Source organism: Neopsephotus bourkii, unplaced genomic scaffold (assembly GCF_033783945.1).
Source record: "Neopsephotus bourkii isolate Nb327-2 ecotype Australia unplaced genomic scaffold, CSIRO-AGI_Nbou_v1 NB_1436, whole genome shotgun sequence".
NCBI lineage: Eukaryota > Metazoa > Chordata > Aves > Psittaciformes > Psittacidae > Neopsephotus > Neopsephotus bourkii.
Genome location: NW_026901913.1, coordinates 557,725 through 578,542, shown reverse-complemented (window position 1 = coordinate 578,542; position 20,818 = coordinate 557,725). Strand labels below are relative to the sequence as shown.

Genomic DNA, 20,818 nt, shown 5'->3' with positions numbered 1-20,818 from the left:
CAACACCCCCAGGTCCTTTTCCACTGGGCAGCTTTCCAGCCACTCTTCCTCAAGCCTGTTGCATCTCATGGGTTGTTGTGACCCAAGTGAAGGACATGCAACTGAGCCTTGTTGAACCTCATATACTTGGCCACAGCCCATCAGAAGAGTATATCCATCCAAGCCAGTTTTGAGAACTGTAAAACACTAACTAAACAATCTTAACTAAACACACAACTGTGGGCAAATGATAAATACAAGCAATATACTTTGAAAAGCAAAAGTTTCCTACAACACATGAAAAAAAGTATCTACAAAAGCCTACTGAAAAACAGTGGTCTGAGAATCACTATGTTCACCTCTGTCTGCGGTATTACTATCACTTATTGGAAGCCACAGTCACAAACAAAGGTGAGGTGACAGTCCCTGCCTCAAAGACCTTTTAATAGCCCTGACCATTCAGTTGTCACATGGACATGAAAAAGCAGATATTCAAGTATAGATAAACGAAAATAATGAGCACAGATAATTATCTAAGAAAACAAAAAAATCAAAAACTGAAATACAGCAGTTCAGAGGTGCTAGTATCTCTATTTCATATACCATGTGAACAAAGCAGAAGAGAACTGCAGAGAAGCCAGGAATTTAAGAAGGAAGGGATAAAATAATTTTTTCCTCATATGCTATAAGAAAACGTTTCAGGTATCATTGCAAAAGGTCATGAAAGCTACAAGAGGTCATGCAGTAGGAAGGTAATGGTAAAAATGGTAACAATAAAAGGCTTGGAATTATAAATAAACAAGATGAACCACGATGAGTCAATGCCAACACCACCCTTGTAGGACTTTAAACCGAACAGTTATGAGTTAAACAAAAAACATTTGATGCAAATTTAAAGTGCCAGCTAAGTGAAGCTTGTTGTGGTGGCCCATATCTTAGCCTACGATTTTAAAATGGCTCATCTTCACAGGAAGTTTACAACCAAAATAGAACCTCAATGCCCTTGGGAGCTGAATGGAAAGCAATGGGGAAACAGATGCGCTTATACTGAAGATTCAAGTCTAGACCATACACAATGACTGCAAGAAGAGACAGACGCTCCTAATGCCAGCTGGAAAACAGGAAGCCAGAACAAGCTTTTTAATATAGACTATAAAGTCACTAAAGGTGGCTCGGTTACAAGATTAAAAACAAAAACCTCCCAGAACACAAGCAAATTTGTGTAAAAAACTGCTTTACTTAAACCACGAGAAAAAAAAAACAAACCATGTTAAAATCTTAGTATTAGCCACCTTTACCTCCATTATTAGAGAACCATGTCTTGTACAGTCACGTAAGGCTGAAAAGCATTTAGAAATAGCCTGTAAAACTAAATTATACCTCAATTTTACCTACATATATATACACAGAGAACATGTACACATGCCTGAGAGATAACTGTGGGAGACACTGACCGCGTTTATGTGATTCTGACACCTTACCTGGACAAGATGGATTAGGGTGGTTAAGATGGCACATCGAAGCATATTGTGCTCCTCACTCTGTTTCCAAAGTAGTGGTAAATACTGAACCAAGCATCCTACATACGGTTGTATCTGAAGTTCAGAACACAGATTTGTTTCTCAATGTGTGAACAAGGCCATTAATTTATCCCAAGCATAACTTTCTGAATATTTAAGAGCTTTTGTCACAGCAGAAATACAGTTTGCTTTAATTTACTCCTCTTTCCCCTTCCTAAAACACTATATTCCATACTCTGTGACTAAAGGAACTTCTGACTGCACAGTAGTTTGAAAAGAGCATACTACTTATAGCAACATTTCTGGATAGCAAACAGGCTTAAGCAGTAAACAGAGAACACAACCTCTGAAATTCTCAATCTTTTGAGCAAAGGCTGGACTACATAACCTGCAGAGTTTGGGTCCCAAACTATTTGTTTTCTACACTCTACCATACTAAAAGGTTAACCTATTTGTCTTCTCAAGTATTTAATTAGAAATTAACCTGAACAGACTCAAAGTCTCTTTCTCAAATAGTTTTTTAATGCTGCTTATCTAGTTGATCTAAAATCCAGGGAAATCTACCACCACATTGGCTTCTCCTGCAAGGGACAATTAGGAAAGCTTGATTTGGCTCTAAGACAGGATTACTTGTGGAAAAAGGAGATAAGCTCAACACCATGCATTATCTCTGTCCTTAATACAGTAATAATGAACGAAATGCAAAAGAAAAAAAGTGACAAAAGCAGTCAACAATTCAGTTTTTAATTCTGTAAAATCATCCTCAATTTCTTTATATATAAGCTGAAAAATATACTTTAAGAAGGAAGTACTAACAAATTCATAATGTGGACTAGAAATTTTAATGCAGCTAAGGACAGTGCTGTATAGACAACTGTGATCGCTATCAGGTAACAGATTACAAATTCAACTGCACAGTCTCTAGGAGTGTGAAATATTTTGTCTCCCAAAATGCCTCTTTTAATATGTAAAAATCTAATCAAATACTAGTTCAGATCTAAGATGAGACAATTAGAATAAATTACAACAAAAAAAAAAAGAAAATTGCACGAAGTGTAATAAGCAGTTAAAATCTAAATCTAAAATCTAAAATATATAGTAAATTAAGTAGTAACTGAGCAAGAACAAAGATAAATGAGAACTGAAAGTGAAAAGAGAATCAAATAACGCAAACAATGCAGCTATCTACCATAACAATAAAGAGCCTGTTAATTGATGCTATTTTCCTGCTATTTTTGTATAAGCCAAAACCACTAAGTCCTCCCCTGTGTTGTTAGTACAAAGCCAGCACTGAAATCTATAAAAAAAATACCTGTATATTGACTCTTTCAATCACACAAGACAGAACATGAAGAACATGCATTTTGGTGTCACATTCTGTTACTTCCTGAAGTAGTTTAAAGAGCAGTGTAAACATGGATTCCAGGTACTAAAAGCAAAGTAAAGAACTACATATTAGACCATGAAAAATAAAACTGTACACTTATAACTCTTAACACATCTATGAGCTTTGACAGATACTTATGAAGTATGAAAAAATGTTGTTTCATTTGCCTAAACAAGAAAAAAATTCAAATACATTCTTACATAACAGTTCAAATGTGATCATTTTGAACATACATTACTGTCATGTTTTGGTAAGTGTAAACATGGTTTCACAGATAAAATACTATAAAGCTGAAGGCCATCTTTCCAGAAGCAGCACTTTGGTCAAAGCAAGGTACAGTCTTTCAGCTTTTGGGTCAGTAGATAAAATTCATATATTGAACTGTAAGGGAAATCTTAAAAAGCTACCATGTCTGCTGCGTAGACACACATATTTATTTGTTTATTCTCAAGAGACTTGCAATTAACATGGAAGTCAAACGATAAGAAAAAGCACCTGCTAAGTTTCAGTGACTAAAGTAAGTCTTTGCTATATTTACAGATAACACTTCATTGTTTAATGACATCAGTAATGACCACTGTAAAGAACACATACAGAAGAGATCAGTAAAAGTCTCTATTTTTAAGGTGCTGTTTTAACCACACACATGTATTTAATATTTGTGTGAAACAGCAGGTCAGAAAGTAATCTGTGAAACAGCTAAACTGGCAAGTCACATTGGTGAGACGTATTTCTTAAAGATAGCATTCATATTGTCTTAGCATGAAGAAACTTACTATCTGGTAACATATAGTATATGTAGTACTGAGCACAATCCTAGGAAGCTGTAATAGTCATAATACTAAAAACTTTGAATTGTCTGTCTGCATATTGCACATTAGCAACCTTAACAGCAGCAGTATGAGTCTTTACAGGTTTTGGCCTATGAAGTTAAAAAAAAACCCAAATCAAACCAAACCCTAAAACATATACACACACTGATTACAAAATAGTGTGGTTTAAAATAAAATTGGAAAACAATTATCTGCTCATCAGAATATGAAGATACAAAAGCTCTTACCGGTAAGAACTGGTCAGTTCTGAACTCAAAGTCATCTACGGGTAAAAAAAAATTAAGGAAAAATAATACAGGTTGCAGATGGACATGAGAATCAAATAAGCAAATATTCAATGGATAAACAAAAAAATATGATGTGAAGAATTTATATTATTTTCCAATAACTTTGACTGAAGAGCTAATCAAACATCTTTACCAATAAAAGGATATTTAACTTCAGTGTTGTAGCTGTCTCAATACGGACCTGAAAGATAGAAGTCAGTAAGCATCACACATACATCCATTTTGATTATCTACATAATGTCTGGGAATATCAAACCAGTTATTATTTTGGCAACTGAATCATTCTATGTGTTCTGTCATCCTCTAAAAAATATAGTTAGTTCAACACAAATATTTTCATCTTCTTTCATTTCGGTCCCTTTACATTTTATTTGACATTGCTGAAGTAGTACCACATGGAGCAACTACTCGGGTAAAACCTTCAAGAAAGAATTAAACAAGAAGATATCTAGGCTTTGATGAAAACTGCTGCAATAGAGAAGGAGTTTAGCTTGGGATTGATGTTATTCAAAAAGCACAGAATCACAAAAAAACTCAGTAAGTGAGCATGTCCTTCCCTGTTGAATGTTCACTGAACATTAACTGAAAACAGCCACTTAACACAGAAGGAGATCCTGTCTGGATCTGTCTGGAATCACAGAAATAACATGACTGCCAATTACTAATATTTTACTAACAAACTAGCTAGGTTTCTTGATCTATTTTTTGGTTGATAGGTTTCTTTGTTTCTTTTGCTTTTATTTTTAAACAATTATGAAACCAGTTTCTCATTTCAAAACTGAAATTGTAGCTTAAAACCCCAGAACTGTACTCAACCAGCTTAGCAACAAATGCCAAATATTCTGCTAGCAGATAACTATGTTTATGGTTATGTAATACTGTATGCTGCGGAAACTAGTCACAGAATAAACCTGTTTTATCTACACAGTGTTTATTTGTTGATTAATTATTTATCTCAAGACACTTCACATTTCTCTTCCTGTAAAAAAAAACCCAGACTCGTTGTTGCTATTTATTTTCCCACTGAAGTCATCACCTTAACATGGTAATGGCTCATTTAAAGTTACTGTTCAACATCACAATTAAAGACCCTGCAACTTCCCAAGAGATTATCTTCTGCAAGACACGATAGACTTTAAGGTGTGATGTTATGAAATTTCCAAACAAGTTTTCACAAAGTATGGTATTTATGTTTCATCTGTGTTTACAGAACAGAAGTATAATCCAAAACATTACATATTTATACTTACCACTAAGTCCTGGTCTTGAAGTAAGTTACAAATTGTCTCGTATAACACAGGTCTCAAGTCTGATTTAAATTTTACAGAAATCCACTGCCCAATCAGCCAAATTACTCGTCGGCGTATTGGCTTATATCTTTAAAAAGTAGGAAAAAAATGGTACTCGTTAAATTATTATGCCTGCTGTTCTAGAACATTTCAGTGAAAAAGAAATGTAAGAATCACTAGGAAGACTATTAAAATACTTAGTTTGAAAGACCAACTTTAAAACTTTAGCACAGAAATCTCTTTCAAAATACTTCACTAGAAGGCTCAGGAAACACAAACTTAATTGGGAAAAGGATAGCTTTCATTCCAAATGGCTGAATCTTGAAGGTCTCACTAGAGAGAGTTTATTCCACATATAAAAAACAATAAAAGAAACTAAAAATACATCTTATACCTATTACTGCCATCATGGAGTCTACTGTTTTCACCATAGTTTCCAGCGATTTCCTTGACATTCCTTTTATACTCAAAACTTCAGGTCAGATACAATTTAAAAAATACAAATTTAAGTACTACATTGGTCATGTCATCAATCTAAAACTGTTCTAAGAACTGACCTTACCTAATCCTGACGCACTGCTGCAACAAGTGCACAAATCAATCAGTTTTAGATTCAAATGGAAAAAGTAAGAACCAGAACAAGCTGAACTGCCTAACATAATGGTTCAGAAAAGCATTCTGTACAGCTGCTGCTTTTCTCCACAGATTATAAAAGATTAACAGTAAGAGTAGTTCAGATTTTAATGGTTAACTTGAAGATATAGAAAGTTAGGGAAGATTAATCCTGTTCACAGAATTTTATCTAATGGTTATTTTCCCTTGTTATCCTAAATGTATTTTTTTCATGGCTACCTTGGAAGCCATCAAGACCACAATTTAAACTGAAGCTACTGAGGCTTCTTTACATTTTATTAAGTGTGATTTATTAAACATTCCCACAGTTAACAAAGCACACCTTCAGAGAAGATGAAAGTTGTGGAAGTAGCATGTATACATCAGATTATTACACTGGACCAGAAAGCTAAAGAGGAATAACATTTCAGTGTTGCCTGAGACTTACTAAGTGGCACTGTAGCATGAACAACCCATGCTGAAGCATGACTTATACAAGACACTACCTTACTAACATATCCTCCTATTTACCCCAGAAGCTGTAACAATATGTTTTGTACGCTGAGAATACTCCTGCCTAATACCTGTGCTTGTAAAAATCGGAATATTAAGAATTCTTTTCTTGAGATTAGCATTATATAGTTTTCAAGCCACTATCATAAAGTTTTAAATGACATAAGTAGATGGTGAGAGCAAGGATTTTCAGCTCTAATGATGCCTGCTGTATCTGAAGCAAGTGGTATCTCGTGATAGCAAGCGTATCTGAAGGTGGTGGTTATCTGCTTTATCTGAACTGCATATGTATTCCTGAAGCTGTTGTTAAAGCAAACATTCCATTCAAACTACTAACACCACCTCCCTTATTGCCATGGTGGTCTCCAATGTTGCTGGCAGCAAAAGCAGTTCAGACAACAAGGCTTCAAACTTCTGGACAATTTCTACTGCAAGTTACTGTCCCTACAGGAATTTCATCCTGGGATATCTAAAATGCCAACCAAATGGCTATATCGGGCATCTTCCCAACTGTAATTACAGCTGTATCAAGCAAGACTTTTATCAGTTTTACATATGCTATATGGCCAGATACCATGGTACAGATACTATTGCAGCTTTAGTCAAAGATTGGTGCTGGTGTGGCAAAACAACATCAGATCAATCATATACGCAAGATCAAGATCTCTTACTTTTCCTCCTCCTTTGACATTTAGCCTAACAATTAGAGTACTTGACCACTGGCAGGTAGCAAGATGAAGTGGAGATCATTCAAAAGAATTTAAAAAAATGCTAGTAAGAATAAAAACATTAGGAAACAGCAAGTAAACAACTGTGACAATTATTCTATGACCCTGAAGTAAGATTAGACATCCAAAAGCAAATAATTTATTTTAAAGTATATTACACTGAAAACAAGCATTCTACTATTCATAAGTTTATCAGGATCTTCCACTCTACATGAAACGTACTTAAGGTGTTTATAACTGGCACTTGGAAATAAAACACTACTAGCAACCCATAATGGAAAATAATTTACAATTTATAGCTACGAAGGGCATTAGCAAACAAATTAGTTTATATTCCAGGTGACAATTACATCTGATAAGATGTACTGCAAAAGTGGACAAAAAAAAAAGTAGAATTCTTAAAAGGACATTAGGGTCACCGCTAATGACTCTGATGCGAAACACAGGACATAGTTATTCAGAATCAAAGGGTGTTCTGGAACTCATCTGATGAGGATTAGCAGACACAATAGAAGTTAGTGAACTTCTGAAGGAAGAGTGACAGTTTGAGGAATGGTGAAGAACATTGTCTTCTAGTCAGCTATAGAGATGGACAGCTCAGTCTGTACTGAGATGCCAAAACTGATCTATGATCTTTCAAAATACCCTACAATATTTACTAAATAATAAAAAGGTACTCTTCTGAAGGTCACGCAAGTGAAGGGGACCTTGGTGAGAAGGAAAACCCACAGCACATGGGCTTCTTTATATAGAACCAGCCTGTAATCATTGACAATTGACAACACAACCCAAATCCTTCCTTCCACACTTTACTGCTGGAAAAATTAACTGAAGTGTGCTGCAGAGGGCTTGTATTTAAACTGGGGGGAGAAGTGGGGGAAAAAAAAAAAGAAAAAGAAAAAGAAAAAAAATCTCTATTTTGGCTAAAATACAGTTTTACAGAGATTATTTCCACAGATCTCAGTTGGACTTTGCTGCCTAAAGGGCTATGGGGACTCATAAGGCCTAAATATCTTTGTTTGAATGAGCAAGGGCAGTTGTTCTCACAAAATTTAATTAACTCAAATATACGCAAGAGGATTGACTTACAATATTTTTACAGAACCCTGGAAGTATCCACAACACAGTAATTGAAACATAAGCTGTCATAAACACTGTCATTTCTGTGATGCTGTCAGTTATCTATAGATGTTTTATATCTCTGCTCATTTAGTGAATATGTTTAAACATAGAATATTTTACAAGTCTGCAATTATTTGTATCTTACCAGATTTTTATCAACAATACATATTTAAATGATGATGGCATAACAAACTAAGGTGTTTACCTGTTATGAGAAACCTGTAGTTCTGCCAGTAGTTGATTTTTAAACCACTGATCAAAATCCACACTATCAAATAGTTCATAAGCAGCCAATCCAACCGCATTATACACTGGGGGAAAACAACAGTTATGCTTACTGTCTGCTTAAATGTTTAAATACTCAATAATCAGACTAATAAAAAACCAAACAAAACAGCACTTTATTACCTGAACATAATAAAGAAAGAGAACTGAAGCATATCTTTCTGAAGAAAGATACAATCAGACCATGGTGGAGGGAACTCTGCAGCAACTTTTAGCAAAAGAAGGGTATTACAGAAGAAATTTCAGACACTTGAAAATAGCTAAAACCCATAAAAGTAAAGAAGATCTTATTCTAACGTCCAGAATGGTTCGACCAGTAGCTACTCTTTGCTTGTTTTGTTTGTTGGGGTTTTTTCACCACAAAAATCTCTCAACTTGTAAAATGTGCACAGTACCTTCATGAAAGCACTGTAGCTCATTTATTTGCAGAGAGGAAAGGACAGGACAGTGAGGGAGTTTGCCTGAGGGCTTGTTTCGTAAAAAGTTAAAAAGCAGCGCCATATTTTTACATGAGCATTTCGCAAAAGTGAAGGTTGACAACAAGTGACAGTGGAAACAGGATTTAGGTCCCATTTTCCACATGTCTTCGAGAAAAAGAAAAATCTTGCAAAATTTTCACATAATTTCTAAGAAATCAAGCAGACACAGAAAAGCAGCTTTGCTACTTCAAAGATAAAGTGTAACTTAATTTACCAGCATCTTTAATCAATATAGCATTGGTATCCTCCACATTGGTAGATCCTGCAAGACAAAGTTAAAATAAGGAAAAAAGTGTAACAAAAACAAAAAACATAAGTAACTTTACACTTACACACATTAAATATGCTGTGATTAAGACTAATTCCCCGTTTTTATTTTATTCATAAGTTCAGTTATTTTAGTTTTGATACTTTCTTCAGTGACTACACTAAAATCAGATCTTTGCTTTCAGACCCCGTTTTTGACTGACTTCTTCAGAGATTAACATTTTTAACAGCAACATGCAAATAAGTCCAAAACATGTATTCTAAATGAACAAACTCAAAACTTGCAAATAGCTGAAGACTGCTGACCACATGGAACTATTTACAACAAAGTCCTAGACCTAGTTCCTGTACACTTTACAGCCAACTGCATGAGTACTCACAATATATAAGATTTTCCAAAATTTTAAGAACTACTGAATTCTTAGTATCATCTTGTATATGAACAGTAACTCTCAGGTTGCAAACTTCCAAAAGTGGCAACTACTAGGGGCTTCAGGAGTGAAGAAAAGGCGTATGCATACCTTTTGCCATGGAAGAATTAACTTCCATAATTCTTGGAAAAATAACCTTTTGCCACTACCAACATCACCGCACAGCAAGCCATCCCGAAACTTATGTACACGAAGTACTTAATTAAGAGGTTCTGTGAAGTCAGAAACTACTCTCAGAAAATGTGTACTTATTTCTATTTAATAGAATCTACTCATCCAGTCTGGTAAGTTCAAACATAAAATACTGTAAGTCAGGTAAGATGCAACCTGGGGAAACAACCTAGACTAAAATGATAATGAAAACGAAGTGGCAGCTACCACTAATAAAGTTTTATGGCCACTATAAAACTTTGGGGATAAGAATCATTGAAACAGAATTGAAAAAAAAAAACCACCTTGAGCCACTCAGTCTACGAAGACTTTGGTCCTCATACAGAAAACCACTAAACTTTTTAAGCAGATTCTTCAGCTTTGGAAAGTCCTCCACAGAATCTAGAATGACAGCATGACTTGAACTTTCTCCTTTACAGTTTTTTCCCCCAGGATGTTTTCAGATACAGCAGATTTACCATAAGCTGCCCTGCAACATTTGAACAGGAAGCTCCCAGCAAAAAGCAACCTACAAAATTTATGAAGCTTTTCGACCATCCTCAAAAAAGCCTGAAACGGCCTGAGAGCAAAAATGCCTCAATCTTTGCCAGTCATCTAAACTAGTTACAATGAAAATTAAAGAATACTTAGGATTTCCTTCTCCTAGATACACATGGCATTTTCCTTACGGTAGGTTCAGAAATAGTTTTAAAATATTAACATGGCTTTTCAAAACTACAGAGTGAATGCCCTATATAAAATTAGGTATCACAAGGTAAAATCATTTAACAGTTACAAAAGCAAGTGCAAAGAATTCTACATTTTACAGTTCATTTATTATTTAGATTACTTACCTTGTAGACTGTGAACCATTTCTAAAAGCACAGGGGCAAGAGTCTGGTTATATTCATGGAAAATATCAATAAAGAGAACTTCCGTGCATGGCTGAAAAATTAAGAGATCTGCTTTAGAATCTATCAGAACAAAGGCAATTAAGGTTTTAGCATAAAATGTATTTCAAGTGCTGAGTAGTTTAAAATGTGATATACTGTAGCAAAACCAGTTATTATATGAAATCCCAGTCTTACTACCATATAGTACGCTTAACTTTGGCTAGTTTGATGCCTGTATCTGTGTCAGCCAGTTCTATGGTTGAAGAACAATGGATCTGAGGACTGATATAGCTTGTGTTGAGGACCCAGTGACAAGATTATAAGTATGTCATGGTTTCGTTTTAGATTAGCTCTAGCCGAGATATCAGGACTTAACACCCACTTGTGCTTGGAGCACAAGAGATGCACAGGTTTGGGATTTTTAATTTTAAAATTGAAGCAACCCAGCAAATAAACTTTGAGATCTCTATGTGAAGCAAACCACAGCAATGATAAATGGAGATTCACTACAACAGCATACTTTTGATATGGTATGAAATAAAATGTTAATACAGATGTATCTGAAATTTTCTTCTTCATTATGTCTACTAAAAAAGTCATGACAGTACCAGTTACCAGTTTAAAGAAGAGACAACTTCCAGTGGGTTTAATCACTAGATACTAGACAATACAAATGCTTAAGCAAACTCCTTTACCCTCCCTCCCGAAGTATGAAGTGCATAGTTTCTAGTGTATTTCAGCATGTTTGAGCATTGATTAAGGAACAAAGTGGATTTATAGTTAAAGAAATTTCATTAGAATTAATAACGATTTTTTTAAAAGCACAACCTTATCTTTCTACCAAGTATCATCTCTCATAACAAGATTAAGAAATGCAGCCAGAAATGTTGAAAGGTTTTCTTTCAAACTGAAATACTTACTCTGAGACTATACTTCCATGAATCTCCTCCTGTCTCTTCTACAGCTATTATTTCACAAAGGAAAAAAACATTATTTCAACTATGGTTCAAATAGACTTTATTAGACGTGTGTATCACAGACTACTAAGAAATCTCTAGTTATGAAAACAATCTCTAGATGGCACATGCATGCATGTAACAAGTCTACCAAAAATAAAATAGCAGAACAATAACCGATTTTTAGAGAAAATGACAGTATGCAACTCTTATACCATAACTAAATAAACTGCAACCAGCTACACAACACATTTCTTACTGAAGCCTTCTGGATCCTCTTCCCACATGGTTAATTCTTCCTTTGTCAGCAGGAAGTAGTGAGTGACTAATCTCCTACATATTTCCATTAATGTTGGATATGTGAAAAAAGCAGTCTTAATCTTATGAGCTTCAAGAGTTTCAGGACTGCTATCTGAAATAAAAATAGAAAATGTCATATTACAATTAAATGGCTTACAGATAAAACAGTAGTCTATTAAAATTAGAAAAAAAAATCAACAGATAAGAAAGGGAAGAAAAACACCCAACAAAACAAGGCATTTTCATGTCAGACGTTTGTAACAGACTTTCTGGCGATACTTTAAGTCAAGCTTCCAAATTAATTTACTTTTAAGAGAGTTCTGTAATAGCAAAATTAGACTGAAGAGCCATTCGGGCTTCACAAAGTCCTGATAATGTTTTTCAGCTAATATGTAGATGAAAAGAAAAACTGTTTACCTGTTGCTTTTGGCATTACTTTTTTTTTTTTTTTTTAATTTAGCATTACTGCTCTTAAACACACAAAACTCAGTTTCATACTGTATGCTACAGAACCGACACAAACACTGTATATCTGTCAAATTAAGAAAAATAAGTTTCCCTTTCTTTAAAAAAAAATAAAAATCATTCAGTTCTCAGAGTCAGATGCTACAGCTTTTATCAGATGTGCTATATTCTGGTCTCGAGTTACTACATTTCTATTTCAAAAAGCTACGAAATACTGCACACAGAAATTTCTGTTAATGATCACTGAATTTAGGACATTCTAATGTATTGGGAATACATAAGTATTGGGAAGAATTTCAAGTCCTGGGTTTGTACCATCTGACACATATCAGTATGCTCATGAAACTTTTTCTTCCCCTCCCCCCTTCAAATTTAGAAATGGAATGCTAATTGTTATCTAATCATTGCCAAATGTCAAACTAAGGTGGAATGTTGTGGGTTGGTTTTTTTTTTAATGTACCTGAATTCTACTTTTCATTATCTGTGCATACAGCAGTGCATGAAGATTGAGAATGAAACACAGTTCCACAAAACAGAACATATGAATTATTTTATATTCAACAGCATGTCAAATTCACTGTCCTTCAGAGTAGTGGTATTAGTTAATTACAACAAATGCTGCATTTTGCCAAATATTTCTCAAGGAAAGATGTATGAAAACATTTGATGATAATAAACCAAATTCCATACCTCAATCCTTTTTAAAATTAGTTCAATACAAAATAAAATCAACAGACTTCTTGTGTATTTAAAATTATTTTAGCAAGTCAATGTTTACATACATTAGTACTTTTACCATCAAAGTAAGAATTACCAACATAGAGACAGCAGAATACATTACTAACTATTAAAGTGCTTCAAAAGAATGTCTTAAAGGAATTTTACTGTTGGGAGCAACTATCAAAATCTTTATCAAGATACAAAAAGTTTTTTCAGTAAGTAGCAGCAGTACCTTCAATATTTTTGGATGGCTTGTATGCGTAATTTTTTACAATCATCTTAATGAGATTCATGCATTGTACAATAAACTGCTCAAATACAATTCCTTCACCGGCCTCTGTGAAAACGTAGCTTACAGCAAACTCCAGTGACCTCTGAATCAAAGAGGTGAATGAAAAAGGATGCTGATCCAGAAAATCCAAAAGCTAAAAATTAAGGAAGCAGAGAAGCAAGAAAGAAATCAGATCACTTTTTGTGCAATTCTCACATGCTTTCATAAGCTAATTATCAAAAACAAATGCCAATTTACATAAAAATCTGGAAAAGAAATCAGACACAGACAGGAAATTAGTAAGGTACTAGGAAGTTCAATGGTTAATGAAGCATTAGTTTGCCTTGAAATTCTTGATTCATATTCAAAATTACTTTTAAAAGTTTAAGGAACAATACCCATTTTTAACTAGACCAGCTTGCTAGCAACACAGTATATAAGACATATCAACCACAATTAAAACCCTGGATATTTTAGTAAATAGTCCACCCTATGTGAATTACTCTTAAGTAAAAGAGGCATATGGGAAGTAACTTTTTATTCCTTTTTCTCCCTCTCATCTGCAATACCAGCACTTGTTTCTTCAGCTTAGCTTTTCCAATTTGAGATCTAGAATGTATCAGTCAATTCCTTTAATCAGCTCTATTCTACAAAAACGCCTACAACTAAATTCTTGCACCTGAATTTCTACAGGTAGTAAATTATATATTAAAGTGTATTTTCAGGTTTATGAAAAAAGATGCATATGCCTCACACACTTTCTGTTAGTTCAAAGTAAAAAGAATTATGGCAAAGACCAAAAATGCTGGATGAGAGCACTTTCAGCTCAATTGTGGTGAAGCAGACAAGTGCCTCCCACATCATATAATTAGGCTGAATATTTAAATAACATCTATGGCCCCAAAATAGAATCCAAAACCAACGGTAATTCTGTACATTTCATATAATTTAAAAACAGAGCAAGTGACAACGCTAAGATTACCTTCCGATAACATATAAAATTTAATGGTTGCAGGGAATTAGCCAACAACTCCAAATGCACTATATAATACTAAAGTCACAGAAGATAGGAGAGCTTTTCTGTTAATTTTCTTTCAATAAAATAAAAGTGGCCAGTTACCCAGTAAAACTTAGCGTCTTCGAAATAACAAATCTAACTGCTTATATAAATAGGATGGTTTCTCTTCTTTACTCAATGCTGATAGCAATGTTTAAGCAAAACTTCCAGAATTCTTTGAGCAAAATCCTAGCTAAATAATTTATTTACAGAATGCATTTAATTTTGTTTGAGCTAAGGAAATGTATTCTTCAAGCCAACTTATGTCAACATAAAAAAATAGGCACCCTTTTTTAAAAAATAAAACTCAAAAATACGTTTCATACCAATGAACTTTTAAATTGCAGTACTTTCCATTTCTTTAAATGGATCTGAAACCTATTCACTTTAAGACACATATGTAACTAAATGGAGACTGCTCCTCCAGAATGGTAAGCTATTCAGTAACTGAATGAAAAATTTACTTACCACTTTAGTGAACAGAATTATAGTCTTTTCTACACGATCTCTGCATAAGTTTTCTGCTCTTATACTTCTACCTGGTAAATCAGATATTCATGGTAAATCAGATATTCAACAACTGTAATTTTTTCAGAGTTTTCTTTTGGATAGCTAAGCTTTATAAAATTAACTCTGGAGAACAATTTGGTTTTTCTGCATTTCAGGGATTACATCAGCTAGAAAAAAGTTCTACAGCAGAATAAATTCAAAGCCAAATTCAAGGTAATGAGTACTGGGAAAAAAAAAACAACAGAACAGCCTTTAACCATTTCTCTCAGCTGTACTGAAATTCACTGTTACTGATCACAATAAAACAACTGGGGCATCATTACAGACAGTTCAGTGATAAAAAAACAAATAAGATAATGCAAGCAAATGCTGGCATGGACAAGGAGTCAAAAAACATCAAAAAGATTAACATTTCCTTTTATTATGGTATATACTTGTTACATAATGATATGTGCTTTTCAAAAACTCCACCTTAAAAAAAAAATTGATTATGGACACTGGGAACATTCTGAATTTATTAAAAAAAATAATTAAAAAATAAATAAACTAACAAAAAAACTCAACACACAGATAAAGCTTCTGGAAAAAAAATGAAAAAAAAAAAAAGGTAGTGATAATGAAGGCATACAGGAAAACCCTGTGATATAATTCATGTAAACACTAGTCTTGTAAGGTAGTCATGCCTGCTTTTGCAAAGCAACATATTGATTAGAAAATTCAAAATATGGGGGGGGAGGGGGGTTTGCTCAGTTCTTAAGACACTCAAACCCTACAGCCCTCATGTTCTATGGGACTAGAGATAACCACCAAGCTTCAGATGGGATAGCTTTTAATTCAGTTCATGACGGCTAGGCAACTATCTTGCAAAAAATGAAAGGGTCAGAAAGAGTGTAACTACAAGGTAGCAGAGGAGCAAACGCATGCAGAGAAGCCACCAGCTTAGATTACTAAAGGTATTTGGCATTGAACACAGTAGAACTTTTCATCTTTTATAGAAATGAGGCTTGGAGTAAGACCAGCCCCTCTCAGCTAAATACAGGCTTCTGAGACAAATATCTTCATTTATAGAAAAGAAAATTAAAAAAAAAAATTCCTACTCAGTTCAGACATCTATTCTCAGGCAAAGTGTTGCTGAAGCCTAAAGGAATGACCTGACAGGCTTCAGACAGATGAATGCCTTACACCAGGTCTACTACAATTATACAAGCAAGCGACAGGAGCGAGTTCAGATGCAACACTGCCAACATGCCACTCTCCTTTTTGTTTGCTCCAGGTAACTCTCCTGAAAAAGCACTAACACCTGCTAACTATGCTTACATATGTGACTGTGTTAACACGTGCTTGCTTGTCTCAGACTACTACTCTTGCAGTTATAAATCACATACAGAGGAATGTAGTCTTTATTTCCCATCTGACATACCAAAATATATGGCAAACCCCAGGAAAAAAACAAGAAAACAAAAAAACTCAAATCAAACCGAACAAGACAGAACAACAAACCTCAAAATTACCTGCTTTTTAGTAGCATCTATTTTTTTTTCTTTGACTAGCAGTATCATACCAAGTATAATTTCAGTGGGATTTTAGTCTGTTGCTATAAAAGGGTATGTTTTATTTAAGTCTGACAGTTCTAGCAGCACTTAATGTAATAGCTTTGCACATATAAATTATTACTGATGATGCAATAAACCATATTATGTGTTCATCCAGGTCCTATCATTTAACAATCAACAAAAGCAGAATATCCAGGCACTTACTACACTCCAGAAATTGTTTTAGCCGTTCAAATACTGCGTGTAGAAAGCCCTGAAAAATATAGAAATATATGTGTCTTTTAAAGATGAAGCTTAATTTGTACTGTATTATAAAAAGAAAGTTGAGTCAAACTAAAGTCAGTTCAGATGTGTTACTACCTCAGACATCACCTGCTCATTTTTAACTAAATAACTGATTATCTCAGACAATTTCTTCATGAAAGAAATGATCAGCTATCCAACAGACTGCATATATGATCCAAACCAAACTTACTAGTACCAGTCACCAAAGCTCTCCAATAGAGGGAAGTACAGGTAAATATAGACAAATGCTTTACAATCTGCTTTTACCCTGTTCTCAACTTCCTAGTTTAGGTCATAGGTAGCCAAGTCTTTGAGGAAAGTAGGCTGTGCTTGGAGTTAAGGTAGGTGCTTAGGTTTCTTTCTTGTTTCTCTGCTTCCCCCCAGTACGGGCTACAAACCATAGGCTTTCATCTCAATCAGAAATATTATGTTAATAGAATTTGATAGGACAAATATGCCATTACGGTCATCATTAAATGAAAACACTCTCTTCAAATTATGGGAGAGAACACATATATTTCAGTAGGCAACAGGGTGTCACTATCATGTGACGTAAATTGGAAGGGGTATGTTTTCTTTTTTATGCATCATGCCATTGGTGGCACAGTATTTAGGATCTGACAGTTCTTAACTGATGGGAAGACAACTTTTGAGAGTGTGCTGCTTGACCTTCCTTTATAGAACACAAATGTGTGCATTTCAATGATTCTTAAAAATAACAACACCTAAAATCATCACAAAGGATTTCTAGTCTAGAACTTCAGATATATGTCACTTACCATCACCTCTGCATTCCAGTGAGGCTCTACAAACCCATGGACAGTCAGTTTACGAAGCACTAAGAAAAAGAAAGAAATCACTTGTAGAAATATTTCCCAGCCCTTGTTCCAACAGATTTCAGAACACGATTACGATTACAGCTGCTGTGCCTTTCTTCCAATTCTCCATATTAAAATATATGTTTCATTTTGGGCCTTTAGGCCTCAACCACACCTAACATGAATCCAATCTTCTTGAAATTACTTTAATATTCAGTACACTACGTCTAAAATAAATAGGACTCCAAGAATTACTGACTCAAGTAGAATTATGCAAAAGCTGTAGGAATTCAACCTCTGAAAGGCTCTCCAGCAGGAAGAGAGGCAAGTATAGTCAAGTAGTGTCTGTAAACCATCTTTCGAATTTTCTCAGGTTTATTCTTGCTGGTAACCCAGAAAAGCCACATGCTGCACCTTCTGATACAATTCAATAAAGGCATCACCTACATTGCAAGCACTGCACACACCTCAGTTTTTCAAAGCAGCAATGTACAGTAAGAATATATATTCATCACACTGATAAGTACCTGAGTATCAACCTAAATCTGAACTCACTGTTAAGGCCACCTTTTCACTGAACACAGGGGAATCTTAAAATTCATTGCTCAGTTTCTTAAGTGCCTAAAGACAGACAACAAGCCTAACACAAAGCATCCTGTAACGTTTTTCACTTTCACACCTCCCAGACTTCTCACAACATGCATATCAGAATGGGACATACTGAGAAATAGGATTACCTTCTCCCCCTTCCGTGTGAACAATCCTTCTGGCCTTGCTAAAGGTACACGTAAAATAATGTGTACATGATTTTCCCAAAGGACATGATTTTGTTAGAGAGTGCAAATTCTTTACCAAAGAAATCCTACTCATTCACTGTTGAGAAACTTGTTTGATCCTCACATTTAATATCATTCTATATTATTACCTTTCAATGACAACAAGGTTCTTTCTAGTGAATTTGTGGCTCCAGTTTCATTCCCTGTACAAATTTGCTGGAGGAATGTATCCGTATGATGATTCCACAAGGAACATGCAAAACTATAAATGCCTGATGTAAGCTGCAAAAGGAAGAAAAACCAACAATATATTTGATTTTCTGAATTTTGGATACAGTATAATAAATTCCTACATTTTAAAGGCCATCTTGACTATTGAATTATTTAATCCATCCTCTTGCGTATCATGGGCCACAGTGCTTCACTTGCTTCTTTCCTACTGATCCAAAGACATTCTGCAGAAAAATACCTTGTCTTAATTTGAATACAGACTCACCTGCTTCTGATTACTTGGTCTTTGACTTTATCACCTTAATGACAACTATTCAGGCCTATTTTCTTATCTAATTCTCATCAAATACAGCCACAGGTCTACAATACTGTATAAGGCTTCCTTACCATCTCCTCTCCCACAAGACTTATAACTGTTTGTCTTACAGCGCAGTTGATAATTTGAATCAAATTAGTCTGGGACACAGTCAACAGTTACATGCTTATCTCTACTAAACATAACAAACAATGACTACACTGGAAAGAACTTTGCTTAGCTGATATCTGCAAACTCTGACTTTTTGCCTCAAAATATTTAAAATACAGAATGACAAGTAGTTTCTAATCAGCAAGTAGTGACCAAATCTTAATTTATATTACAGTTTCCAAAAAGTGCTTACCTGATAAAGATACCTGGAGTACAAACAAAGAGTAAAGAATTTCTCATTCAGTTATAGCAGCACTTGACAGCTTCATAGTTAAGGGACAAACTGCACATAGTCTGCTACATGTTACATCAATGGAATCAAAAGTACACAACCTGTTTATTGGGTTCCTTTGACTGCGTAAAGGTGAGAGAGTAGAAATTCTTGATAATTACTCAATGACGTGTTCATGGAGTTGTAAAAACACATCACTGAATAATTATCAATAGTTTCAACCTATATGCGTTTTGGATGTTGACTTTCAGTATTGGGAATGTCTCTTATAAACAGAATAATCGTAATAGTAAGCAATAACAACTCACAGTTAACAACAAGAATCTCACAACAACAACAACAAACCACAACAAACAGACAATTCAAAGCAGCAGTTAGTCCTAATAAGAGAATATACTCTTTATAAATGCATTTGTTTGTTAACCAGCGTACCTTAGTACTAAAAAAATTTAAAACAATAATTGATTTATTAACAAATGAGGGGCATCCAAACTTGTTTGGGCAGCCTCCTCCACTATTTCACTGCCTTTACAGTGTAGAATCTTTTCCTATCATCTAATCTACATGTACTCTGTCAGCTTAAAGCCATTCCATTTCTCCTGTTACTACATTTCTTTGTAAAAAGTCCCTCTTCAGATTTTCTGCAGGCCCCCTTTAGGGACTGGAAGGTGCTCTAAGTTTTCTCCAGAGCCTTCTCTTCTTCAGGCTGAACAACCCCACCTCTCTCAGTCTGTCTCCATAACAGAGGTGCTCCAACCCTCGGAGCATCTGTGTGGCCTCCTCTGGACTCCCTAACAGGTCCATGTCCCTCTTGTATTGGGGGCCCCAGAGCTGAATGCACAACTGCATATGGAGTCTCAAAAGAGCAAAGTAGAGGGGGAGAATCCCCTCCCTCAACCTGCTGGCCACAATCATTTTGATACAGCCCAGTATATGGTGCTGCAACTGCTGGCTCATGTTGAGCTTCTCAGCAATCAACACCAAGTCCTTTCCGATACGGCTGTTCTCAGTCTTCTCAATCCATTCTCTGCCCAGCCTGCAGCTGTGCCTGGGACTGCCCTGAGCCAGTGCAAAACCTTACACTTGGCCTTGCTGAACTTCATGATGTTGGCACTGGCCACCTCTTGAGCCTGTCAAAGGTCCCTCTGGATGGCATCCTTTTCCTCCAGCATATCAACCACACCACACAGCTTGGTGTCATCAGCAACCTTGCTGAGGGCGCATTCAATCCCATTGTCCATGTCGCTGACAAAGATAATGAACAGGACCAATTCCAACACCACCCCCTGAGGAACATCATTCATTACCCATCTTCAGTTACACATTGAACCCTTGACTACAGCATCTAGAGTGCAACCATTCAGGCAATTCCTTATCCACCACATGGTCCATCCGTCAAACCA

General features: G+C 35.2%; 1 protein-coding gene across 1 annotated transcript in view; it reads right to left on the bottom strand.

The window, feature by feature from the left end:
* Positions 1-20,818, bottom strand: part of IPO11 (importin 11) — a 95,109-nt gene that overhangs the window by 51,563 nt on the left and 22,728 nt on the right. Inside the window, exons 7-21 of the mRNA XM_061368671.1 lie at positions 18,636-18,768; positions 17,672-17,730; positions 16,812-16,860; positions 15,013-15,083; positions 13,449-13,641; positions 11,991-12,143; positions 11,696-11,739; positions 10,737-10,827; positions 9,249-9,296; positions 8,476-8,581; positions 5,257-5,383; positions 4,154-4,187; positions 3,947-3,987; positions 2,812-2,928; positions 1,461-1,574 (exon numbers count right to left, since the gene is read on the bottom strand). Coding sequence (XP_061224655.1) covers positions 1,461-1,574; positions 2,812-2,928; positions 3,947-3,987; positions 4,154-4,187; positions 5,257-5,383; positions 8,476-8,581; positions 9,249-9,296; positions 10,737-10,827; positions 11,696-11,739; positions 11,991-12,143; positions 13,449-13,641; positions 15,013-15,083; positions 16,812-16,860; positions 17,672-17,730; positions 18,636-18,768 — 1,380 coding nt within the window. The remainder of the gene's footprint in view (positions 1-1,460; positions 1,575-2,811; positions 2,929-3,946; positions 3,988-4,153; positions 4,188-5,256; positions 5,384-8,475; positions 8,582-9,248; positions 9,297-10,736; positions 10,828-11,695; positions 11,740-11,990; positions 12,144-13,448; positions 13,642-15,012; positions 15,084-16,811; positions 16,861-17,671; positions 17,731-18,635; positions 18,769-20,818) is intronic.